The sequence below is a fragment of the Pristis pectinata genome, chromosome 19 (assembly GCF_009764475.1).
Source record: "Pristis pectinata isolate sPriPec2 chromosome 19, sPriPec2.1.pri, whole genome shotgun sequence".
In the NCBI taxonomy this organism is placed as follows: domain Eukaryota; kingdom Metazoa; phylum Chordata; class Chondrichthyes; order Rhinopristiformes; family Pristidae; genus Pristis; species Pristis pectinata.
Window position 1 is genome coordinate 38,536,960 of NC_067423.1, and position 26,507 is coordinate 38,563,466.

The 26,507-nt window shown below is 44.9% G+C and overlaps 2 protein-coding genes across 11 annotated transcripts in view; one reads left to right on the forward strand and one right to left on the reverse strand.

The window, feature by feature from the left end:
* Nucleotides 1-4,720, reverse strand: part of c2cd5 (C2 calcium dependent domain containing 5) — a 95,776-nt gene extending 91,056 nt beyond the window's left edge. For 7 of the 9 annotated variants that reach the window (XM_052033484.1, XM_052033483.1, XM_052033482.1 and 4 more), the window contains exon 1: nt 4,407-4,698. The gene's annotated coding sequence lies outside the window, so the exon portion shown is untranslated. Of the gene's footprint in view, nt 1-4,406 lie in introns of all 9 variants that reach the window. The other 2 variants (XM_052033487.1, XM_052033485.1) reach the window with 2 other exon arrangements.
* Nucleotides 4,721-10,999: 6,279 nt separating this feature from the next.
* The window catches only part of etnk1 (ethanolamine kinase 1), a 42,867-nt gene continuing 27,359 nt past the window's right edge, over nt 11,000-26,507 (forward strand). For both annotated transcript variants that reach the window (XM_052034033.1, XM_052034034.1), the window contains exons 1-4: nt 11,000-11,146; nt 13,545-13,804; nt 14,788-14,928; nt 20,880-21,022. In XM_052034033.1, the coding sequence (XP_051889993.1) occupies nt 11,000-11,146; nt 13,545-13,804; nt 14,788-14,928; nt 20,880-21,022 (691 nt within the window). The remainder of the gene's footprint in view (nt 11,147-13,544; nt 13,805-14,787; nt 14,929-20,879; nt 21,023-26,507) is intronic.

Below are 26,507 nucleotides of genomic sequence, written 5' to 3' on the forward strand. Positions count from 1 at the left end.
ACTGCAGAAAATAGAAGACAGCTTTTGCAGCTGGTGTGGAATTGCTTGGATAAAGATTCCAAAACACAGGTTCAGCACTATAGCCAAGGTATTCCCGGGGACTGCAGCATTCCTGGATGCCAAACCACTTCTGGATATTATGTAGAGTGAATTGAATTGGCAGAAATTAAAACAGAAAATGCTGGAAAAACTCAGGTCAGGCAACATGCGTGTAAAGAGAAACAGTTAATGTTTCAGGTCTGGGACCCTTAATCTGAACTGAATTGACTGAAGGCTGGCTCCTGTGATGGTGGGACTCTAAGGATGGAAGTGGGTTAAGACATTATGTTCCATTTCTAAATAAAAACGACTCCAAACACTCCAGCTTCTATTTTTGAGTGTCACTCTCTTTACTCCCCATCATTTAGAATGGTGATGTTAATGAAAACTTTTCCAAGTGTTATTTATGTAATTCGCCAATACCATTCACAACTCTGTGTGGCAACACTAGAGCTCTGATCTTATACAATGGTTCTGGAATGTTTATCTCTGTCCATTTATCTGACACTGGTCAACTGGCCATATATTTCCCAGACAGGAACAGTAAAATAGATTATGCCAATAACTGCTTGTCAATGCTAAATTATCAGCAAGGTATTGAGGCACCTCACCAATAATCCACTCTTAAATGCTTCTTCCACTGTTAGGGTGCACATTATCCTGCATTGTACATCACCGGGCTGGAACTTTTTTGTTTTTAAGAGAAATGGTGAACACTCTTCCTGACCTGTACTTCTACGTTCCTCATTGAACCAAGGTTGGTCCCATGACTTGATGGCAATGGCACCATGCAAGATATGGTAAATCACGTGATTACAGATTGTAATGGAAAATAATTATGTGCTGCTGAAGGCACATGGCACTTCATAGATGCACCTCAGCTTGGAAGTGCTAGTTGTGTCTGAATTCACCCCAGTTAGTTGGGTAATGATGCCAATCTCTTATGAATTTGTGGCAGATTGGTGAGGAAGTAGTTAAGCAGTACTTTCCCTTCATGGCTCCCTCACCACCTGCTACACAGCTATGCAGTTATAAACATTAGAACTCTGCCAGCCCAGTCAGCAGTGTTTGTGGAGTCACTCCCTGTGATGGATAATGAAAACCCCCAACAAAACTGTGCGCCCTTGCTGCCCTCAATTTTTCTTAGTGGCACAGTGATTCATCAGTTGAGGGAAAATGGTATGTGGTAATCAGCAAAGGATGTCCTTACCTAGCTTTGACTTGACACTATGAATCAAAGTCGAACACTCCCAGCACAAATCCATTCTAACTGTTGCACTGTGTATAATGGAACAAGCACAGGGATGGTGGTTGAAGAGCCTGGTATGATCCTGTGCAAAGGACTAACAAGCTACTTGCTTGTCTTGCATGTGGGAATGATCTCCCAGTTTTAAGACCATAGACCATAAGACATAGGAGCAGAATTAGGCCATTTGGCCCATTGAGTCTGCTCTGCCATTCAAACATGGCTGATTTATTTTTCCCTCTCAACACCATTCTCCTGCCTCCACCCTATAACCTTTGATGCCCTTACTAATCAAGAACCTATCAACCTCTGCTTTAAATATAACATTGACTTAATTAAATACAACAATGGCTTGGCCTCCACAGCCGTCCGTGGCAATGAAGTCCACAAATTCACCACCCTCTGGTTAAAGAAATTCCTCTTCATCTCTGTTCTATAGGGACACCCTGAGGCTTTGCCCTCTGATCCTAGACTCTCCCACCACTGGAAACATCCTCTCCACGTTCACTCAATCCAGGTCTTTCAATATTCGGAAGGTTTCAATGAGATCACCCCTCATCCTTCTAAACTCCAGCGAGTACAGGCCCAGAGCCATCAAACGCTCCTCATACGTTAACCCTTTCATTCCCAGGATCATTGTTCTAGACCTCCTCTGGAACTTCTCCAATGCCAGCACATCCTTCCTTTGATATGGGGCCCAAAACTGCTCACAATACTCCATATGTGGTCTGACCAACACCTTATAAAGCCTCAGCATTACATCCTTGCTTTTATATTTTAGTCCTCTCGAAATGAATGCTAACATTGCATTTGCCTTCCTTACTACCTACTATACCTGCAAGTTAACCTTTAGGGAATCCTGCACTAAGACTCCCAAGTCCCCTTGCACCTCCCATTTCTGAATTCACTCCCTGTTTAGAAAATTGTCTATGCCTTTCTTCCTTCTACCAAAGTTTATGACCATTTTGGCATGTTCCAGATGAGTTGAACATGAAGAAGTGACCATACTGGTTATGCCTGGACAAATGTTACAGTATTATGGATGACCTGACAAGTAGAAAGAGTAGGCCATTCTGCCCCACCAATTCAATAGGATCATAGCTGATTTGACATTTCTCTCAGCCCACTTTCCTGCTCTTTCCTTATAACCTATGATTTCCCCCACTTGTCTATCTCAGCCTTGAATATACACAAAGACACTGTCCCTTACCTCCAGCTCTTCAAAGGCTCAAACCTCAAAAAAAATGTTTTTCCTTATGTCTGTCTGAAACAGGTACCCCCTTATCCTGAGACTTTGCTAAGTTCACAATACTCGAGACATAGTATGTCTGGTTTTAGTCTTCTGATAGTCATAACGGAATTTTCATTCAATTGTATGACTTGCTGTATCACAGATAGTTAAGAATCAATCATACTGTTGAGGCACTAGACTCACAGAGGTAAAAAATGTACATTTCCTTCATTATAAGAGTTTGTTTGCAACAATCCACAAAACTTTGTTTTAATTGCAGTTTCATTCAAATAACTGCATTGAAATTCCTCATGGCAGGATTTGAATTTATATCATTTATCCAGTTTTCTAGTTACTAGTGCCACACAGAAGCACTGCAGTTAAATAACCTCCCACCATCAGAGGAGAGGTACAGAAGCCAGAGGCCCCACACCACCAGGTTCAAGAACAGTTTCTTCCTTTCAACCAACCGCACAACCCTATTAACCACCTCAGTACACTAATACTATGACCACTTTACACTACAATGGACTTTGTTTTCTTTTGTTCTGTGTTCTTTCTTGAAAAAAATTGTTTGATTTATATTTTTTCTTGTGAATGGTGTGTCTCGAATATGATATGCCTGAGAAGCTGTAAGTAAGTTTTTCAATGCACCTGGGCGTACATGATAATAAACTCAACTTTGACTTTAGTGTGATGCAAACAATTTAATTTGTTGCAGAGATGTTAGGGCACTGGGGAAAACTCCCTTGTTCAAAGTATACACAAAAGTGCTGGAGGAACTCAGCAAGTCAGGTAGCATCTTTGGAGGGAAATAAACAGTCAAAGTTTCGGGCCAAAACGCATCCAACACATCATTCTCCGCAGCTTTCGCCACCTCTAATGGGATCCCACCACCAGGCACATCTTCCCCTCACCTCCGCTTTCCGCAGGGACCACTCTGTCTGCGGCTCCCTTGTCCACTCGTCCCTCCCCACTGATAAACCCCCGGCACTTATGCCTGCAACCGCACCAAGTGCTACACCTGTCCCTACACCTCCTCTCTCACCACCATTCGGTGGGGGGGGGGGGGGGTCAGGCAATCCTTCCTCAGCCTGAAACATCGACTGTTTATTTCCCTCCACAGACGCTGCCTGACCTGCCGAGTTCCTCCAGCACTTTCTGTGTGTGTTGCTCCAGATTCCAGCATCAGCAGGCAGTCTTGTGTCCTGTTCAACAAAGCACCGGCATGGAAGCAAGAGGCAAATGAGTGCATTGAAAGTGATGGTTAGCGTGGAGAGGGGAGGGAAGGAAGGGACTAGTTTGGAGGTGGTGCTCGTCACCCAGACACCATCAGTACCAACCCAATGTAACTGCACTGTGTAATGAATTGACCTGTACGAATGGTATGCAAGACAAGTTTTTCACTGTACCTCCGTACAAGTGACAATAATAAACCAATACCACTAGACTTTACATCGTGCACACGGCTAGACTAGTGGGGATGGTGTGATATCATTAAATCCAATGTGTGTTTTATGTTTGTACTAGAGCTACGTTGAAACAGGCCATTAGAACAAAACATAAAGCTATCTTAAATCTCAAACTGCACTTGTCTACCTGCAATGCACTTCCCTGCAGCTGTGACACTTTACTCTGTATTCTGTTATTATTTTACCCTGTACTACCTCAATGCACTCTGTACTAACCCAATGTAACTGCCCCGTGTAATGAATTGACCTGTACGATCGGTTTGCAAGACAAGTTTTTCACTGAACCTCGGTACAAGTGACAATAATAAACCAAGACCAGACACCGATCCCCGACCCCTCAGATCCGGGCCCGATGGGTACAGGTACCGCTCCGCCCGCCGGCAGGGAGGGAAGGGAAGGGAAGGGAAGGGATACGCACCAGGCCTCGGGATCCGGGCCGCCGCCCCGGCGCTGCTCACTCCCCCTCGCTCCGCATCTTCACCCATAACCCGGGGCGAGGCATCGAGCGCCGGCCGCTAGGCCCCGCCGCCGCCACACGCAACGCGGCCGCCGCCGGGGCCTTCGCTCGATGGGTTTGGAGCTGGGAAACGACCGCCCTCCTCTCCGACGACAACCCCACCCCCTCCCGTCCGTTTCCTTTCCTCCCTCCGCGGCGGTTATTTGTTTGTTTTCGTCGCCGAGCTCCGGCACCTCAGCTCCTCACACACCATGACTTCCGGCGTCACTCGCCTCTTCGTTTCCGGGCCCCTCCCCCCCCCCGGTTCCCTCACTACTACCACCCCCTCCCCTCCCCTCCCCTCCCCTCCCCTCCCCTCCCCGCCGGTTCCTTCACCACCTCCAACTCTTGAGCCCTGGGCAGTGCAGTGAAGGGGAGTCACTGGAGCCCATCCCCCTCCCTGCTGGTTCCCTCACCACCCCCCCCCCCACTCTGAGCCCCGGGCAGTGCAGTGAAGGGGCATCACTGGGGCCCATCCCCTCCCCTGCTGGTTCCCTCACCCCCCTCCCCGCTGGTTCCCTCACTCCCCACACTCTCAGCCCCAGGCAGTGCAGTGAAGGGGCGTCACTGGGGCCCATCCCCTCCCCTGCTGGTTCCCTCATCCCTCTCCCTGCTGGTTCCCTCACCCCCCTCCCCGCTGGTTCCCTCACCCCCCTCCCCGCTGGTTCCCTCACCCCCCTCCCCGCTGGTTCCCTCACTCCCCACACTCTCAGCCCCGGGCAGTGCAGTGAAGGGGCGTCACTGGGGCCCATCCCCTCCCCTGCTGGTTCCCTCATCCCTCTCCCTGCTGGTTCCCTCACCCCCCTCCCTGCTGGTTCCCTCACTCCCCACACTCTCAGCCCCGGGCAGTGCAGTGAAGGGGCGTCACTGGGGCCCGTCCCCTCCCCTGCTGGTTCCCTCATCCCTCTCCCTGCTGGTTCCCTCACCCCCCTCCCTGCTGGTTCCCTCATTCCCCCCACCTCACTCTGAGCCCCAGGCAGTGCAGTGGGGTCACTGGGGCCTCAAAGGTGAGGGCAGCTTGTTGGCTGCACCTGTAACTTCTTCGTGGCTGGGCTCTGCCAGGAAGGGTGGTTGCTGGGCCGCACCACTTCAGGAGTGAGCTGCAGGTCCTGAAATGAGGGCAGGTACCTTCCACCTGTCAAAGTCAAGTTTATTGTCAAGTGCACAAGTCCATGTATGCACAGGTGCAATGAAAGACTTACTTGCAGCAGCATCACAGGCACGTAGCATCAGATACGAAACATTCACACGAAAAATCGGTAAATTTTAAATTTGTTTATTGTTATCACGTGTACTGAGTGCAGTGAAGAACTTTGTTTTGCATGCCATCTATTACAGATCACATCAGCACGTCGAGGTAGTACAAGGGAAAAGCAATAACAACGCAGAATGTTGTGTTACAGAGAAAATGCAATACTGGCAGACAATAAGGTCATGACAAGGTAGATTATAAGGTCAAGAGTCCATCTTATCATACAAGAGGTCAGTTCAATCGTCTTATAACAGCAAGATCAGAACTGTCCTTGAGCCTGGTGGTATGTGCTTTTGTATCTTCTGTCCGATGGGAACGGGGAGAAGAGAGAATGTCTGGGGTGGGAGGGATCTTTGATTATGTTGGCTGCTTTACCAAGGTAGTGAGAAGTGTAGACAGAGATCATGGAAAGGAGGCTGGTTTTCATGATGTGCTGAGCTGTGTCCACAACTCTCTGTGGTTTCTTGCAGTCCTGGGCAGAGCTGTAGCTAAACAGTTATGCACAATTTTTACAAGAAAGAGCACAATTAAAACAAACAAAAAGCAAAGTCCATTGTCAAGCAAAGTGGTCACAGTATTTGCTATACTGAAGTGGTGATTAGGGTTGTGCAGGTTGGTTCAAGAACCAAATAGTTGAAGGGAAATAGCTGTTCTTGAACCTGATGGTGTGACACTTCAGGTTTCTGTACCTCCTGCCTGATGGGAGCTGCAATAAGATGGCATGGCCCAGATGGTGGGGATCTTTGATGATAGATATTGCCTTCTTGAGGCAGCTCCTCATGTAGATACTACCGATGGTGGGGAGGGATGTGCCCATGATGTATTGGGCTGAGTCCACTACTCTCTGCAGCAACTTACGTTCCTGTGCATTGGAATTGCCATACCAGACCATGATGCAACCTGTCAGGATACTTCCAACAGCACATCTGTAGAAGTTTGTTCATGTGTCTGGTGACATGCTGAACCTCCTTAACCTAAGCAACAATCTGTACCAACAATCTCCAATTCCAGTCTCTCATGTCTCCAACTTCGACCTGTATCTCTCCTTAAGTTAGTTCCGGGGCCCTGCCATGAAATGTGAGGGGTGTGTGGAGATTGCATCAGGAATTCTTAGCGTCATAGAGTAATACAGCATGGAAACAGGCCCCGCGGCCCAAATCGCCCATGCTAACCTTGGTGCCCACCAAGCTTGTCCCATTTGCCTGTGTTTGGCCCTCTAAACCTCCCCTATCCATGTACTTATCCAAATGTCTTTTAAATGTTTTTCTTGTACCTGCCCTAACCACTCCCTCTGGCAGCTCATTCCATATACTCACCATCCTCTGCATGAAGAAGTTGCTCCTTAGATTCCTGTTAACTCTTCACCTCTCACCTTAAACTGTGCCGTCTAGTTTTTAGTGCTGCTTCCTTACATTCACCCTATCTATATCCCTCATGATTTTATACACCTCTATAAGGTCATTACTCAATCTCCTATGTTCCAACTAATAAAGTCCTAGCCTAAAGTCCAACCTCCCTCTATAATTCAGTCCCTCAAGTCCTTGCAACATCCTCATAATTCTTCTCTGCTCTCTTTCCAGTTTAATGATATCTTTCCTATAATAGGGTGACCAAAACTTTGCATGATACTCTCCAAATGCAATCTCACTAATGTCTTGTACAACTGATACTCCAAGTGTGGTCTCACCAACATCTTGTACAACTTGAATGAGCTCTGTAGGGGGGTCTACCATGAAGTGGGGCTAAGGCTGTCCAACCACACCACTCCATGAGTGAGCTCCAAACCTTGCTGTGAAGGCAGGCCATCTGCACCATTCACCTTCAAGAAGTCCCGGGGCTTAGCATGAAGAGAGGTTAGCTGCACCTCTCCCCGTGAGCTCCAGGGCTCTACCACGATCTGACCTGCCCCCAGGTTCCAAAGTTGTGCCACAAGGGTTGCAAACGCTTATGAACGCTTTACAGGGAGCCACTAAGTTTCACTGGCTATTGGAAGCATGTACCATACTCAAAACAAGGCAGGACTTCTGACCGAATCTACCAGAGAATCCACTTGCCAGCTCTTTTTCCACCCCTTCCCCTCACCTCTTTACACTGACTATCTCCCCTCTATCTTTCAGTCCAGATGAAGGGTCCTGACCTGAAACGTTGACTGTCCATTTCCCTCCACAGATGCCTCCTGACCAGTTGAGATCCTACAGCAGTTTGTTTTTTGCTCTTGATTCTAGCATCTGCGGTCTCTGGTGTCTCCCATGCGACAGGATGACTGGAACTGCATCAACCCTTTCTTGAAGGATTTTACTATCCCAAACTTGAGTCAGACAGTACCAGACTGCACTGTTTGAGTCTTGATTCAAAGTTGGAACTTGGTGTGATATATGTTGGCTGGGTCCTTATCACAGGTTGCATGTCATCCCCTCACCACTACCACCAATGGTAACATAAATATGAATCACAAAGTCTCTGTGTTGTTTAAAATGCTTATGTGAATTTTCTGGTTGTTGGATTTGGAGACAATCTCTTCAGTGGCAGACTTTCATGTGGGCCACACATACATTGGGAAAAAATAGTAGTCATCGTTTGAAGGAAAAACAGGATCTAAACCATTGATAATGTTTTGTGACTTGGATGAAAAAATTTAACCAGAAATAGTTTTGGTGACCTTGATGACCTGCCCATCTCCTCTCCTCCCCTCCCCTCCCCCATCCTTTATTCCGTGGTCCACTGCCCTCTCCTACCGGATTCCTCCTCCTTCAGCCCTTGGCCTCTTCTACCTATCAGCTTATTACATCTTCTCCCCCTCCCCCACCCATTACCTTCCCCCCTCACCTGAACTCCCCTGTCCCCTGCCTGCGTGCACTCCTCCCCCTCCCCCCCACCTTCTTATTCTGGCTTCTGCCCTCTTCCTTTCCGGTCCTGATGAAGGGTCTCGGCCTGAAACGTGGACTGTTTATTTCCCTCCATGGATGCTGCCTGACCTGCTGAGTTCCTCCAGCACTTTTTGTGTATTGCTGCAGATTTCAGTGTCTGCAGAATTTCTTGTGGCACCAGAAATTGTTGTTGAGGTTAAAAATAACTGGATATATCTGTTAACAAAATGTGAAAGTCAGATTTACGTTGATCTATTTTTTACATGAAAAATGCTTATATTTGTAACAACATAAATAGAAAAGCTAAGTTTTTAGTGTAATCAAAGTGGAGCAAATTTCACAGAATGTGTCCGCAGCAACATATGTGCCATGGATGATGTGTTGTTTATAAAGAGTTTATTTAGAACCTTTTTGATGGAGTTAGCTTGGCTCTGAAATATCAGAGCATTAAAATCCTCTCAATAATTGAAATATGCAACTAAAGTGTATATTTTTAACATGTTTTTGTTTACCGAGCATTGCATTGAACAAGAAAAACTTGTATTTAAAATGCAGTTCTCACACAACGGAATGTCCCAAGGTACTTCATGGAAAGCTTATCAAACAAGAGCTGAGCCTCAGGAAAAGATAGCAACACAGATGATCAAAGGAGAATCTTAAAGGAAGAGAGAGAGGTAGATAAGTGGTGAGTTTTATCAAGAACTTCAGACCTTGGGGCCATGGTATTTGACACGACAGCTGCCAATGGTTGAGTAATTAAAATCGACAAAGTCCGAGTGGCCTCTATCAGTAGCGTGCAACGATTAGGAGTCTTGCCTGCAAGGCATTGTAGACATGGACGATGAAAGAATTGCGGGGCCTCCTTCGGCAGTCCTTGGGGATGGAGTGTGGCCTGCTTTCACTCTAATTTTCTGGGTTCTGAGGTGACTGATAAAATCAATGCTGGAACCACAAACTGCTTCACAGATGGAGCAAGAGATCCCTGACTGGGTGAGTGGGTAACATGTGAGGTGGTGTGCTCCTTCTGCTGTAAGTGCTGGGTTTCATCGTGCTCCCAATGAATGGACTTGATACCATCGCAAATGCTCCTCCTCTGCTTTGAGCAGATGCTGGCGAGGAGTTCTTGAGAGTCAGTGGAAAAGCTGCATTTTATCCAAGAAGGTTTTGAGCACCTTGAATTTTTCCCCCTCTCCATCTGGAATTCTCTTCCCATGACAGAGCTCAGAACACAGTGTCTGTTCCAGCATTACTATAACTGAATCCCCCACTATCAGTATCCTGTGGGTTACCATTGACCAGAGACTGTCTGTCTCTGGTCATGTACACAATGTGGCTACAAGAGCAGGTCGGAAGCTAGCAACACCAAGAGCACCTCATACCTAATGGCCAGGTCCTTGACTGACATCAAACAGGAGCATTATCCCACATTCCCACTTTCTGTTTCATCTTGGCTCCTCGCTCCAGCCAATTCTCGCCACTAGCCCCAGCTCCACTGAACCAAATTCCCAGCATCTTCAGATAATCGGACTTGTCAGTGAAGGGAACAGGGAATCCATTGGACCAGTTGCCAAAGAAGATGGCCTCACTTTTCCAGTGATTGACTTTGGCACCCGAGGTCAATTCAGTTGGCAAATGCTGATTAATCTGCTGGCTGACCTTGGGTCCAAGCAAAAGATGGTGATGTGCCCATTTTTGGGGTGGTTTTGGCCTAAGTATCACTATTCCCCTGGCATCATCACCCCTCTTATGGCTATGCCCTTATTGATGGATTTGCCAAAAGGCTTGATACAACATACAAATAGCAGGAGAGTGGTCAGCCTTGCCTGACTCCTGCTTGATAGGGAAGCTATCTAGTTACCACCCATTAATTTGGACTACACAACTAACGTCTATGTAGACCAGTTGCATCCAATTCCTAATTCCTTCTTCAAAGTCCATGTTGGAGAGCACATCCATCGTGTACATGTAGGATACTCTGTCAAAGGCCTTCTCCTGGTCCAAGCTGACCAGGCCCATGTCACCAAGCCACATGAGCAAAAAAGGGTAGATGAGCCAAAGGAGATGTGATATGAGGAAAGAGGGGGGGGAGTTTCGGTTAGATAAATCCACAGTTCTGCAACCTTTGGGCAGCTATTGCAGGAAAACCAAGGGTAAGTGTGATCTCAAAGAATGGAAGGGCTAGAGGAGATTTCAGAAAAGGGCGGAGGCAGAGCCGCAGAAGGATGTTTGGCCGTGCATCAATGGCGAGTGATGCACCGTGAAGATGCTCTGGTTGCTGCAGACCCCGCTCCCAGGACGCGGGGCAGCAGACAGGGGCGAGCGGGAGTAGGTCGGCTGACGTCGCCGGGTAGCCTGCGCCTGCGCAGCGGAGCTCCGGCGGGCCGGCGGCGCACTCAATGGAGAGCCGCCTGCACTTGGCGGCGGAGGCGGCCGCCGTGCCCCGGCTGCACATCACCGTGGACCAGCACGACCTGCAGGCGGGGTCCATGCGGCTGATCAGGGAAATGAGGCCGCACTGGGACCCCGCCCAGGTTAAACTGAAGGTAAACGCGGGGGTGCAGGTGCAAGGGTAGGGGCGTGTCGCCGCCGGCCGCTAACAGGAGGTCTCCTCCCACCCCCACCTCCCCCGCTCCCTCCCCCCTCCCTTCCCTCCCCCCTCCTCTCCCCCTCCCCCCCTTTCCCCCTCCCTCTCCCCTGCCCTCCCCTCCCCCCTCCCCCCTCCCCTCCCCCCCTCCCCCCCTCCCCTCCCCCCCTCCCCCCCTCCCTCCCCCCTCCCCTCCCCCCCTCCCCCCCTCCCCCCTCCCTCCCTCCCCCCCCTCCCCCCTCCCCCCCTCCCTCCCCCCCTCCCTCCCCCCCTCCCCTCCCCCCTCCCTCCCTCCCCCTCCCTCCCCCCCTCCCTCCCTCCCTCCCCCCCTCCCCCCTCCCCCCTCCCTCCCCCCCTCCCCCGCTCCCCCCTCCCTCCCCCCCCTCCCCCCTCCCCTCCCCCCTCCCCTCCCCCCCTCCCCTCCCTCCCCCCCCTCCCCTCCCTCCCCCCCTCCCCCCTCCCCTCCCTCCCCCCCCTCCCCCCCCTCACCCTCCTCCCCCCCCCCTCCCCCCCCCCCTCCCTCCCCCCCTCCCCCCCCCTCCCCTCCCCTCCCTCCCGCCTCCCCCTCCTCCCCACCCCCCTCCCCCCCTTCTCCACCCTCCCCCCTTCCCCCCTCCCCTGCCCTCCCCCTCCCCCCTCCCCCCTCTCCCCTCCCCCCTCTCCCCTCCCCCCCTCCCTCCCCCCCCCTCCCCCCTCCCCCCCATCCCCCCCCTCCCCTCCCCCCCTCCCTCCCCCCCTCCCCCCTCCCCCCCCTCCCCCCCTCCCTCCCACCCCCTCCCCCCCCCCCTCCCCCCCCCCTCCCTCCCCCCTCCCTCCCCCCTCCTCCCCCCCTCCCTCCCCCCCTCCCCCCCCCTCCCCCCCCCTCCCCACCCCTCCCCCTCCCTCCCCCCCCTCCCCCCTCCCCTCCCCCCCCCCTCCCCCCCCCTCCCCCCCCCTCCCCCCCTCCCCTCCCTCCCCCCTCCCCCCCTCCCCTCCCTCCCCTCCCCCCCTCCCCTCCCCCTCCCTCCCCCCCCTCCCTCCCCCCTCCCCCTCCCCTCCCTCCCGCCTCCCCCCTCCCTCCCCACCCCTCCCCCCTTCTCCACCCCTCCCCCCCTTCCCCCCCTCCCCCCCTCCCCCCTCCCTCCCCCCCTCCCCCCCTCCCCCCTCCCTCCCCCCCTCCCCCCTCCCTCCCCCCCTCCCCCTCCCCCTCCCTCCCCCCCTCCCCCTCCCCCTCCCTCCCCCCCTCCCTCCTCCCCCTCCCTCCCCCCCTCCCTCCCCCTCCCTCCCCCCCTCCCTCCCCCCCTCCCTCCCCCTCCCTCCCGCCTCCCCCCTCCCTCCCCACCCCTCCCCCCCTCCCCCACCCTCCCCCCCTCCCCCCCCTCCCCCCCTCCCCCCCTCCCCCACCCTCCCCCCTCCCTCCCCCCTCCCCCCACCCCCCTCCCCCCCTCCCCCCCTCCCCCCCCTCCCCCCCTCCCCCTACCCCCCCTCCCCCCCTCCCCCTACCCCCCCTCCCCCCCTCCCCCCTCCCCCCTCCCCCCTCTCCCCTCTCCCCCCTCTCCCCTCTCCCCCCCTCCCTCCCCCCTCCCCCCTCCCCTCTCCCCCCCCTCCCCCCTCCCCCCCTCCCCCCTCCCCCTCCCCCTCCCCCTCCCCCTCCCCCCTCCCCCCTCCCCCCTCCCCCCTCCCCCCCCTCCCCCCTCCCCCCTCCCCCCCTCCCCCCCTCCCCCCCCCTCCCCCCCTCCCCCTCTCCCCCTCCCTCCTCCCTCCTCCCCCCTCCCCCTCCCCCCTCCCCCCTCCCCCCTCCCCCTCCCCCTCCCCCTCCCCCTCCCTCCTCCCCCTCCCTCCTCCCCCTCCCTCCTCCCCCTCCCCCCTCCCCATCCCCCCTCCCCATCCCCCCTCTCCCCCCCCTCCCTCCCCCCTCTCCCCCCTCCCTCCCCCCTCTCCCCCCCTCCCTCCCCCCTCTCCCCCCCTCCCTCCCCCCTCCCCCCTCTCCCCTCTCCCCCCCCACCCGCTGCCCCGCCACTAATTATGATTCAGTTAAAGTAAGCTGAGTGTAGAAGATTCAACAAAGCAAAGCAAATGTATTTCACACTACTTCAATTGTAAATTCAGTAATTGCATTCTGTAATGTTTCAGCAGAGGATTTCTACTGATCTGTTTTTGACAGCTGTCAATCATTCATAATTGGTTGTTAATTTCTGAAAGACTTGATCATATAACTGAGTAGTTCATGTTTATTGTGATTTAAAGGTGAAGATAAAAATAATCCGTGAATGTGGTCAGAACAGAGCAGGTCAGGTTATGCAGTGATTCATCCAGTTGATTGTATTAATAAGGTTAACATTTTTAACTCGTTGTCATAAATATTTCTGGTTCAACAGGTGTTCACAGATGGTATTACAAACAAACTTGTCGGTTGTTATATTAACGATTCTTTAGAAGATGTTGTCTTGGTGAGGATATATGGCAACAAGACAGAATTGTTTGTTGACCGTGAAAATGAACTGAAGAGCTTTCGTGTCTTGTATGCTCATGGTTGTGCACCTCAGCTGTATTGCACCTTCCAGAATGGACTCTGCTATAAATTTGTGGAAGGCACTGCACTGGATCCAGAACATATCAGGGACCCATCTGTTTACAGGTACTTCCACCTTTAAAATCAAAATGTAAAAAATAGAGGTTAATTGAATAATTCTTATATTTAAGCTGACTTTAGTTGGTCACTAATCTTTTTGCAAAAATAGACCACTTCATGGAGTTTTTGTTAAAGTGTGATACTTAGTTGTAAACGTATGGTGCTTTTTATCCAGTACCTGGTGGTTTATTCATAGGCTTTCTTCATTGTACAGTGTAGGACTCCCATAATCAGTTCAGCATTTCATCTTTAGCAACTGGTAACACTTCTTCAAACAAATGCCACACCTTCCTAAAGTGGCAAGGAAAATCCATGGGGAGTACTTAATAATTCATATCTATTTCAAATTTAATTTAACATGGATATGATAGGCAGAGTGCCTGTACCTTAAAATTCTAACATTTATTGAAGTGATGAAAACAATTTGCCTGAAATTGAAATGACTGTTAAAGATCTATTTGAGGGTCCTATCATTGATTCAGATATGTAATCAGAGAAAAGCTAGTTAACTGTCCAAAGGGCAAATTTGTCTTTGGCTGAGAAGAACTACTGTTGTCTTTCTAACTTGAGGAATAGGAAATCTATACATGAGTAAAATTTAAGGGAGTTGTTTTTGAAATTACTAATTAAATATTCTTCAGTGTTGACATTAAAATGTGTCACTCCATTCTGGAATTTTAGACAAAATTTGGTTAGAAGATCTTCACTCGAATATGCCCAAACAAACTTCCATATTTCTGGTGCATAAATTACATGGAAAATTTTCCCTTCAAATGGCAACAGTTTACTTATACTAGTATTCTCTGTCTTTAAACTCAATGAGGAATAGCTACTGGAATGGATACTTATGTTTGTAAATAGTGCTGACATAAGTGATTTCAATAGATAATGGTAACCCCTAAAAAAGGAAGGAGAGTTTTTTTTGTTACAAAACATTGTAAATTGTTTAATACCTTAATTTGACAGTTTTAACTTCTCTTGAAAATCAGGCTTATAACCAGGCAGCTAGCAAAGATTCATGCCATTCATGCTCATAATGGTTGGATTCCTAAGCCAAATCTGTGGTTGAAACTGGAAAAATATTTCACCATTGTTTACACAGAATTAGCAAACGAAAGCTTCCACACAAGGTATGTTCCATTTTCTTTCATTTCAGACAGTGATTTATGGTACATCATGCAGGTAGCATTAGCATTGTGATTTGAGCAAAAGACCACTGTTTTTCCTATGTAAAATGTAATGTTACATATCTAGTGAATTGGATTTACCAGTCCTCAGCACAAATTCATTTCAGGGCAATTTGATAAATAGAATTGTCCTTTCTAAAGCTTTGGCACACTCTGTGACCTCTTCTAGTCTTGTAACTCCCTGACATCTCTCTGCTTAACCCATTCTAGCCTCTTGGTAACCCCAATTAGCATTATTCCACTTGGGATTAAGCTCTGGAATTCATCCCCTAAATCAATGTGCCTCTTCACTTGTTTCTTTTGCTTGTAAGATGCTCATTAAAATCTACCAAAATTTTCTGTCCCTTGTCCTGTTGGTTCTGTATGTGGCTTGATGTCTGATTTTTGTTGGGTAATATTCCTCTAATGTACTCTGCAGCACTATATAGTGTTAGAAGTATCAAAGGCTTTCACATTCCTGTGCACTCTGAACTCTGCAATGTGTGGAAAATGACAAGCTAGCAAATCAAAATAAACTGAAATAATTTAATTGAAAGGAACAAAATCATAGAAGTATATAGATCATACAAGACACAACTTATTCTAACACTTAACTATATTGATAACCATATGCAAGTACCTATCTCTGTGCTGTGTAATTTAGTAGATCAAGCAGTACAGGTATTCCTTGACTTTTTGTTTGATTTATGTCTTTGCTATGATGAATAGCATGCCATTCTCTATCCATAAGAATACACTTACCAGAATACTCCTAAATCAAAAAAGGTGAATGAAATGAAATTATGATATTTTGCTTAATGAAACATTTTCCAGGAATGTACCCTTTGACAAAGTAATCCAAAACAAATGCAAAATGTGGCTGCTGCTGGAAATCAGAATTTGGAAATGCTGGATATGTGTAGGTCTGGTAGCGTCAGTGGGGGGTGGGGGAAGCAGAATTCATGTTTCAGTTTGAAAAACACTATGATGCTGGAGGAACTCAGCAGGCCAGGCAGCAGCCGTGGAGAAGAGCAGGCGGTCGATGTTTCGGGTCAGGACCCTTCTGATCAGCATCGTAGTGTTTTTCATCTAGATTCCAGCACCTGCAGTCCTTTGTGTCTCATGTTTCAGTTTGGTGGCCATTCATTCAGACTGGGAAAGTCAGAGGTAAAATATGCGTAAGGTGGGAGGAGAGGAGAGAACACAAGGGCACGCCTGTGATAGGTTAGATTGATCAAATGACAGGAATGTAAGACGAAAGAAAATGCGATAAAGGAAGTAGGGATAAGACAAAAAAACTGCAAATGCTCTGAATACAAAATGAAAGTGCTGGGAAGACTGCTGTGTTAAATATTGAGCTCAAGGTTGGTTCTTCCAGCAAAGCTCAGTGCAAGTTTGAAGAGCAAAATCTCACTCTTCAAGTACAATTCCTGATCGTAACTATGGTGCTACTTGTTCTCACATTGAAAACAATATAATAGGATGGCTCAAGGGAATGGTCCCTTTTGGAGTATTGAAAGGGGAGATTAAAATGCATCTTTTTGTGGCATTATATTAGAAGAAATTATGCAGCATGATCTGTTAAATGAGAACACTGGTGTGGTGGTAAGATGAGCACAAGGGGAAACCGTATCCTGGTTTTGGATGGGAGAAGGACGAGTGAGAATAGACATGTGGGAAATGGATACAGTTAAAGACCTCATCAATCAGGGTGTCATTTGTCGAAGCTGTCAATTTTTTTTCAAACCTTAGGACATTTCTGACGTTTAGAAAAAATCTAAGAATGAATTGAGTAATTAAAAGATTTTTTTAAAATCAACTAAAGGCATTTAACCCCTATAAATAATGAAAGAAACATTGCTGTAAACACCATTAAGATGGGTAATTTAGTCTTCCTTACAGTAAAGTAAATGGTTTCATGGGCCCTGCACTAGGTTTAACCCAGTGCAGGATCGGCGGGCAGATTCCGCAAAGCAAAAGTTGGGGAATCTTGGCAGGTTTGTGCCTTGTCTATCAGCAGTGTGTTCAGACAGATTCACTGTACAAAACCTGACAACAAGTTTGGGATTTTTCACTTTTGGACCACATGTTCTAAAGTTCTGAAAGTGCTTGTATTTAAATGTGTTAATACTGCCAGTTTGCCAAGGAACTTCCAACATTTGCAAATGAAATTTGGCTTCTTGTGTTCTAGAGTGCAGGAAGTCTTGACATAATGTGAATGTATTACTTAATCTTTGACATTATGTTAAAATTCTAATACTGTGCAAATGTTTATTCTAAATAAATAAATGCGTGTGTGGTCTATATTAGAAAAGAATGGAATTAGATTTATTCTCCTGAGGATCACTTAAGAGAAAACTTGGTACTTCCATAAAGCTCCACAGTAAAAGTCTAAATTCGAATAAAAACAGAAAATGCTGAAAACACTCAGCAGGTCAGTAAGCATCTTTGGAAAAAGAAACCAAGTTAATATTTCAAGTCTGGGACTGAGAAAGAGAGAAAACAAGTTAGTTTTCAATAGCACAAGAAGTGGTGGAAGTTTAGGTAGAATATATCTAATAGGATGAGACCAAATAGCTGAATGTGAGAGTTATAACCAAATTATGCAGCTTTATCTTCGTGATCCGTTGCTGATAGCAAGGCTGTGGAAAGAGGAAAAACTGAGCTAAAATTACAGATGGGGGACTGACAGAAATGGCCATCTCTAATTAAAAGCAGAACGAAAGAGTGAGTTGCCTGAAGTTGGAGAATTTAATATTGAGTCCTGCAGATGACAACATGCTCAGATAGAAGGTGCGGTGTTCCTTAAACTTGCTTTGGGCCTTCTAACAGAGCAGAAGACACAGACAGTCAGAGTGAGATGGGGAATTAAAGTGGCAGGCAACTGGAAACTTGGGGTCACTCCTGCAGATTGAATGCAGGTGTTGCACTAAGCAATCACTCAGTCTGCATTTGGCTTCTCCGATGTAGAGGACCGATGCAGGGAACACCAAAAAGAGAACACTAGATTGGGGAAAAAATGCAATGAATCACTGCTTCACCTGGAAAGACTTTGGGTCCAAAGAACTGCCTGTAGGTTTAAGAAAAAAATGATACAAGTAGGGAGGTGAGTTGTCTCTAGTTTTATCAGCAGAATCTGGATGAAACCAGATGAACCAGTGCAAGAAAAATTATTCAAGACTCTTCAAACATTTGTTGCAGCAAATGTAACGAGCATTTCACACGAGCCCAGCCAACATAATTGAGGAAACCTTTGACGGACAGTGATGCTATGTCCCAGTTTTGCCATTTGTCACATCTGTCGTGGTGACATCTTTAATGTGTGTTTAAAATCATTTGCTCTGAAGCTGGGCAGCCTTGTAAAATTTGCTGCACACAAAGTCTGAGATGAGAAGAATTGTGACCTTGATTCCACTTTGGGAGACCTGCCATTACAATTCCTTTCTGGCCTGCCCTTATCTGGATTGTATCCTCAAAGCTGGACCACCGGCTAAGAACAACCTGTTCTCGATAGGCAAGGCCCTGGCTGATGCCGAGGCTCAGATAATATGGTTGAGTTATGTGGGTACATAGGACCCAACAAAACTGTGGACATCCTTGCTAGAGAACAATGCTATCTTCCCTGTGGCACTCTCACTGGATACCAAATGCTAGATAACACAGTCCCTGTTTTGCCATTTATGAAGGCTGTTTTGCTGATACGCAGAAGCATTCAAAGTCGATTAAATAGAAATTGCTATTTTTAAAAACTAAAATGACATAAAATACTACAAGATTACCTATTACGGGAAAGAATGTAAACAAAAAATGAGCTCATCACGTTGTCCTTCTTTGCAGCTGTGAAATCTCCATTGATTGTGGATCTTACACTATGTCTAATTTGGCCTAGGATTCATGGGCAGATTTCCCAGCTGTGAGGTGGAATCTTTGCATTCATCTTTTCCACCATTGGACTCCTTGCAGACTACATTATCTAGTATTTGGTATCCAATGAACATCAAAGTAGAGTTTATTGTCATGTGCACAAGTACATGTGTGCACAGGTGCAATGAACAACTTACTTGCTGCAGCATCACAGGCACATAGCATTAGAGACACAACATTCACAAGAAAAACAAATTAAACAAATTTTGGAAAATTATAGAAAGAATGCAATGGGGAAGATAGATCAAATGAATTTGTCACTGTGTTAAAACAGCTGAGTTTGTCATGGGAAATAAATCAAACTGCAGATGCTGGAATCTGGAACAAAGATAGAAATGCTGGAAGCACTCAGCCGGTCAAGCAACATCTGTGGAAAGAGAAACCAGTCAACATTTTGGGTCAGAGATCCTTCCTCAGAACTGAGGGGAGAGTGGAGGGTTTACAGTATTCAAAGCAGAGCAGGGAGAAGGAGTGAGGTGTAAGACAAATGACCCTGTGGAGATGGGTTAAGATTATTTGATAAGGAGCATGAGTACTGTTAGTAAAACATTTTAAAGAAATGGTGAAAAAGGTCCATAGGCATGATAATGGAAAATGATGAGAGAGGAGTTCACCCAAAGTTCAAAAATTCAGTGTTCATTCCAGGAGAATTGCAACATGCCTAGAAGTAAGATAAGTTTACATTATGGCAGTGGAGGAGGATACAGACAGACAAGTCGGAATGGGAGTGGGATTGAGAATTGAAATGGCGTGCAGCAGGAAGTTCGGGAACACTGTAGAATGAGCGATCACCGAATCCTGTATTTGGTTCTCCTGTATAGAGGAGGCCTCCAATACTCAATGTATCTGCACTGTGTAATGAATTGACCTGTACAATCAGTATGCAAGATGAGTTTTTCACTGTACCTCAGAACAAGTGACAATAATAAACCAATACCAAGTGCAGTCTAACCGATGTTGTGTGGAGTTGCAACGTGACATCCCAACTTTTATATTCTGTGCCCCAACCTAGGAAGGAAAGCGGGCTACATGCTTTCTTCCCCATACTGTCGACCTGTGCTACCACTTTTGGGCAACTTTGGACTTCGATGGAGAACTTGCAAACTCCACACAGCAGCATTGGAGGTCAGGATTGAACCCAGGTTGCCAGAGCTGTGAGACAGCTGCTCTACTAGCTGTGTCACTCAATGAAGGATGACCTGCAAATGATGGGTCATATTGGAAATTGAACATTACTATACGGAAACATATATTTGTCCTACTCAGAATCCATTTATTTCGTGGAAAATAAACAAAAGCCACTATGTGAAGCTGGCACATCGGTATCTGTGTATTCCTCCAACCTCCATTTTAGCAGAATGTTCTCCACTACAAGAGTTGTAATCAATGGTCTTCACAGTCAACTGTCACCAGGTCATGTAGATATGTTTATTTAGCTTAGAATAAAATGTATAAACTTCATCAGAAACCCTTCCCCTGACAGCTCCATTTTGGATTTTGATTTGCATTTTATTATGGGATTTAAAGTTTTTAACATTTGGAAAAGCGGACTGAATTCTTGATTATTTTGTCCATTTATTTTTAAACCAACTTGGATACAGTTGGTCAGTGTTTGGATTATAATTAAATTGGATTTGCTGAAATGTTGATATTTTTGGAACAGGAGAAAATGAGGACTTTTGTTAATGGATTTTGCATCGCACAATCCTCCTGAGGATGTGGTTATCGGAAGGTAAATGTAATATGCTCAACCTATTATTTGACTATGTTACATTATTATTAAAGTAAGTGTTAGGTATTTTGAATTTATAATAATGTGAAGTATTTGGATTAAGTACTCAATTTTTTTTGCACTAGAGTACTTGAGCACTAAATTATTCAGTTTCCGTTCTTTGCTTAGACTGAGGGCAAAGGCTGTAACAAAATTGCTGATAACAAAAATATTATTAGCTTCATGTTGTTTTTTTCTAACCTAATGCTTATTCTTGCAGATTTTCAGTTGAAGTATCTGGTCATCAGGAACTTAAACAAGAATTGTCCTGGATGAAGAAACAGCTGTCAAATCTTGGCTCACCAGTAGTGCTCTGCCACAATGATTTGTTGTGTAAAAATATTATCTACAATGAAAAAGAAGGTAAACTTCCAACAGAAGTTTATGATATTTTCAGTTAGCCTCAAGGATACATTGGAGTATTAATTGGATGGCTTGTCTCAAATAAATTGTTCCATTTCAGTTTGGACTTTGTTACTGTTGGTGATTGATTGCATCCTAGCAGTCTGGTAATAACTTTAAAATTAACATTTAAAGAAATTATCATTGGAACCTAAGATTGGGTCAACACAGAATGGTTCTGGAAGGATTTAGAGGAAAGAAAAGTATGCAAAGGATGTTTAAAACTTTTGGTTAATGGGGAAGAATTGGTTTGGAGCAATAATCCATATTCAAAGTACCTTTTCTCTCCTGATGTTTGAGAAGAGTATTAGAGGAATATGGAGCCTGATTTTTTTTCTTCTTCAAGTGCACTGCTTTTTACAGAAGTGTTCCATTTGAGTGTTGCTTTTGCCCTGCTTAATTAATTTGGCATCATTAAGGCAAAGGATTAATTGAGGCAAAGGGCGTGCATATTCTGGCCAGAACTGATGTAGAGCTGGAGAAAAGTTTTCTACCAGCTGAGTATCTCCATTAGCAGTTTATTTTTATGTACGTATATGGTAGCCCATGTCACCCATGGAAGCAAATAGAGCTTCAGAGAGCCCTCAGTCACTCTGCATAAAGGGCAGCCCTGGAATGCAATATGGGGAGAAACTCCCAAGATCGGGGGAGGATTACGATAATGCACTGTTTTGAGATTTCATATTCCCATCTTTGTGTAGGGAGAGTTGTGTGCATTTTTATAGTGTTTTCCTTCTAACATAAAAATAAGCAAGAAAGCATCAGTATATCCTATTTTAATGGCTAGAAAAGTATTCAACAAGGAAAATACTAAGTTAATTTAAGGAAGTATTAGAGTTGATTCTGATTTGGCAGATAACCAACTTTAGATATTTTATTTTTGTGATGGTGAAGTTTACTTTCACAGAAGAAACAAGTAGGAGAAGGTACTGGTGCCTGTTCCCCATTCAGGCTGATCTTTAAATTTGGCACCACTTTCCTGCAGTGATCCCATAACCCTCGATTCTCTCAGTTATTGTTCTTGGGATTGAGGAAAAAGGGACACACGATAATAGCACTGTTCACCAGTTAAAATTGATATAGTGGTAAGGCAGCAACATCCTTTGTTTAAAGAACAGTGCACTAATTGTCCTGTGTTGATTGTATGAGTATGCAAGTTTGATTGTTTCACTGGACTTGCTGCAAGTATAAATTGTCATGTTCAAACACCATCTACTGTTCACAGTTGAAAATTGTTCTTCCTTCCATTTAGTGTATTTAAGTGTTCTCAGCTAGGCTCTTGGGAGAAACGCTTTGCAGAACTGGATGGGATTTATTTTCTGAGAACCATCTGCTTGCTGGTATGATGCAGCAATTCTTGTGAACCTATGCTACCTTCAGTCGAAGAACAGTGGAGAGAAATAAAGTAATCTGTGTGCAATTGTTCAATAGTCATTCACTTGCATTGATTCAGATACATGTGTATGTTGATTGAAATTTAATATCTGTTGACAAGGATAGTGCAGTGATGAATTGCACTGGGGGACCTCTGCACTATGCTACATTTGCAAGAAATGTAGATCAGATTTGCTTGTGTTGTTCAGTTGTTTATTATCCATTTTAGCAGGTAAAAAAGTTTTTAAAAAAGCATGTTATCTAAATGATTGAATTTTGGTGTCCCAGTGCATGATTTGCAATAGGTGCATATGTATGTCCAGCAAATAATTAGGAAAGCTAATAGTGTTTTTGTTTATTGCTGGGGAATTCAATACAAAAGTAGGGAGTATGTTTTCAGTGATATAGGGCGCTGATAAAACCAAATCTGAAGTTCTATGTATAGTATTGGTCTTATTTAAGGAAGAATGTAGATGGGCTGGAAGCAGTTCAGGGAAGGGTTAATAGACTGATACCTGGAATAGTTGGTTATCTCATATCTAAAATGTCTTCAGAAAAAAAAATCAGTAGGTGATTTACTTCTGTATTTTTTTCTGCTGTCAAACTCTAGTTATCAAAGCTTTATTGTGGTGTTGCCGTAATTTTAAAATGTACCTTGTATATTAATTTGGTGTATTTTGTTAAAAAGAACCAACTATTGAGTTTGAGTTTCCATCTGATGTATCTTTTTTAAATGCAGTGAGTAAATCATTTTAAATCTTCCAATCAAATTTTAACTTTTTGAGTTTGCTAAATCTATCTTGTTTGCTGTACATTAGGTGTATGTTGTAGCAGCCAAATGTTAGTGTACAGTTTTAGTGTATTGGCTAGAGGTTAATTTCATCACTTGTTTGTATTTTTCCAATAAGAGAATGGTCCATCTTTGTCTCGCTGGCATTGTTGTATTGTTTTTAAGTTCTATCTATACTTCAGATGTCTTTTTGTTGTTTACCTGAAGGTCAGAGTATTTAATTATTTGCAGATCAAATTTATGTTTTTAATGTTAAGACTTGGATAGTTTAATATGCAGTAGGAATTTGTTTTTAGAGTGCAAGCCAACTCGCTGGTTTCTTCGTATCTGTTGTGATTTGTACCATTAAATCTATAAAGTTTGCAAATAAGGTTTTATTTCTGTAGGTCAGCTCACCGAATTAAATGCCGGTATCAGGTAATGTCTTTAAACTTTTCTAACTTTTCTTTAAAAACTTATATCAGATTACTCCATGTGAAAGAGAAATACTTTTGTAGCTAAACACATTGGAAAAACCTATGTTTGTATTGATAGTTGGTGAGCTTAATAATATAACAACAAAGATCCTCATTTTGGAATAGATATTAACTTGATCAGATGTAAAATTATACATCTAATATTGGAAACTTTAAATGCATTATTTTTTATTAAGGTCTCCTTAAACCTTTGAATCAACTTATCAAATTGCAATACCCCAATGTATCAAGCAAGTATTAGCTTGGGCATCCACTGAGTAAATGTCATAGAAGTGAAAGGAAAATTAGAGTTTCTTTGGAAAACAAGTTGTCTTCAAACTTAATTTCTAGAGAAACCTAAGTTGTCCTTTATCAAAGAAAAAAACTGCTTTGAATTGGTATCCTGAGGAAGGAAATGCTTTTTTTAAAAAAAGGTGCATATTAATCATAATCTATCATTAATTTATTCCGTGCTTCGCTGTATTGTTCTAAATGGGATATGTTTTCCACACTGCTCAGGTGCTTGACTTTTGCTGCAAATAGGATTAATTAAAATGGATAAACTGTTAGGTTGTCTAAATTCAGTTTTAATTTCAGTCCTGCCAAACACCTTTTCCACCAAGAAGGGCGAGGGTGTCCAGTACAAAGGGGTATCACCAGCTGGAGGTTCCCTTCCAAGTTGCATGCCATTCTGACTTGGAAGTATATCGCTGTTCCTTTTATCGTCACTGGGTCTAAATCTTGGAACTTCCTCCCTAACATTACTCTGGGAGTGGGAAGTTCACCTGTTTAAACAGGCAGCTCACCTACACCTTCTCTAGGACAATTGTGAATGGATGATTATAGTTGCCCTAGCCAGTGATATCATATCCTTAAAAAAAAAATGAATGAATTAATAGGAAACTCATTTGAAATCTGTGCTAATTGCCTTCATCTTAACCTTGCACTGATTTCATGACTGGAACCTTCTTCCTTAGCCCCTGCATCTTCAATCCTTGGAACTTCCACGTACGCTTTAATTCACTTCAGCTTTCTTTACCAGGTTTCTGTGTTCATTCATCCCTACTCCAAATGAATTCCCCATCTGTACCCACAATATCTCTCATGGGCTCAGGATGAGGCTCAGTCATTGATTGAAGCTACCTCTGCCTGGTCTATCTCCTTTCTTGTCAGTCTTGCTTCACCTTCCCAAATCCCCATCAATCTCACCGTTAAAATAAAAAGTGTCCACTCAAGCACAAAGTTCTAACTTCTTTTCCCCGACCCTTCAGCTGACTGTTGCTGTCAATCTTCAAAACTACAGTCCCAGTTGTGCCTTTGATGCTGTTGTCCACAATAAGGATCATGGTCCAGTTTTTCTCCCCACATTACCTCTGGGTTGCAGGTGTAAACCAGGCACACCTATCCAGCAACAATTAATTTTGCCATTAATTGCCACATCTGTCAACTACTGCCGAGTTTATTTTTCCTTATCCGTCCCTCCGTGCCAGTTGAAGATCTGTACAGGTAAAGTAGTCTGTAGTGTCACCTTTATTGCTGCATACATCACCTCTAAGCCCATTCACCTGCCCGTTCCACCCTTTGAATTTTAATTACTTATATCCAGATAGCTCTGTCACTGCTATTTCCTATCTACCCCAACCACCCTCAAAAGAGCACAATTACTCCATTTTTAATGGTCATTACTCACCCCCTCCCTCATGCACGCACGCGTGCACACACCCTTCTGTATGTTCAAAACCAGGAATATATTAAAGACAGATTTTTAGATTTTTGGATATTAAGGGGATTGAGGGATGTGGGGTTAGTACAGGAATGAACAATCGAGTCATGATCTTACTAAATGGTGGAGAAGGCACCAAGGGCAGATTGACCAGCTCTCTTTCCATATGTTCTTAATTTAGAAATTGTTCTCAGTTTAAACATTCCAGAAGAGAATTATCAACATTGTAAATATATCTATATAGCACTTAACTATTGGACTGCCATTGACGTGTTTTAACAGTTTAAAATGCCTTTTTGAGTTTTAAGATGCACATACCATTATTAGTAAGTTTGACAAAGTTACTATGAATGCTTATGTAATTAGTCTATTCTAGTATTTCACCCTTCCTAAAAAAAATGAGAGGAAATGTTGCTTCTCTTTTATTATTCAAGAAATTGTACATGATTCTGTTTTACGGACAGCTTTCTCATTGCAAAGTTCCTTTCAGTAACTTTGAAAAATGGGTCACTAATTGCATTTGCCATTCTAAAAAAAAAACATTGCGATAATAAAGATGAATGGTTTTAACACAAAAGATGACTGAATTACTGTGCTCACCCTTTGTTTTTCTTTAAAAAAAAGCCGGATGTTCACGTTTCTCAACATTTCAACTAATGAAAGTGAATTAGTGTCTAGACAGCTGATGCATTCGCTGATATCACTTTAATTTATAGATTTTTTGACATTTTAAGAAGCAGCTGTAACGTTGGAAGCAGCAGGAAGCAAGAACATCGGTAGGGTAAAAAAGAAAGTAAAAACACCAGTAACTTTTAGCTTATGAAATATACAGCAAGTTACATTAAGTTGTCTATTGTTTATGACTTCCTACATAATAAGCAGCATAAAATATCATAATGTTTTTAGTTATGGTACTCAACAGGACAGTATTTTTGCTTAAGTGTGTGTGTGTGTATGTGTGTGTGTGTATATATATATAAAAAAAAATTATATATATATATAGTACTTAGAATCTATTTATTAGTCAAGAAGATGGAATCTGTATGCAGTTTCTATTTGTCTAGCAATTTGATAATTAAATGTTTCCCATGCCAAGGATTTAAT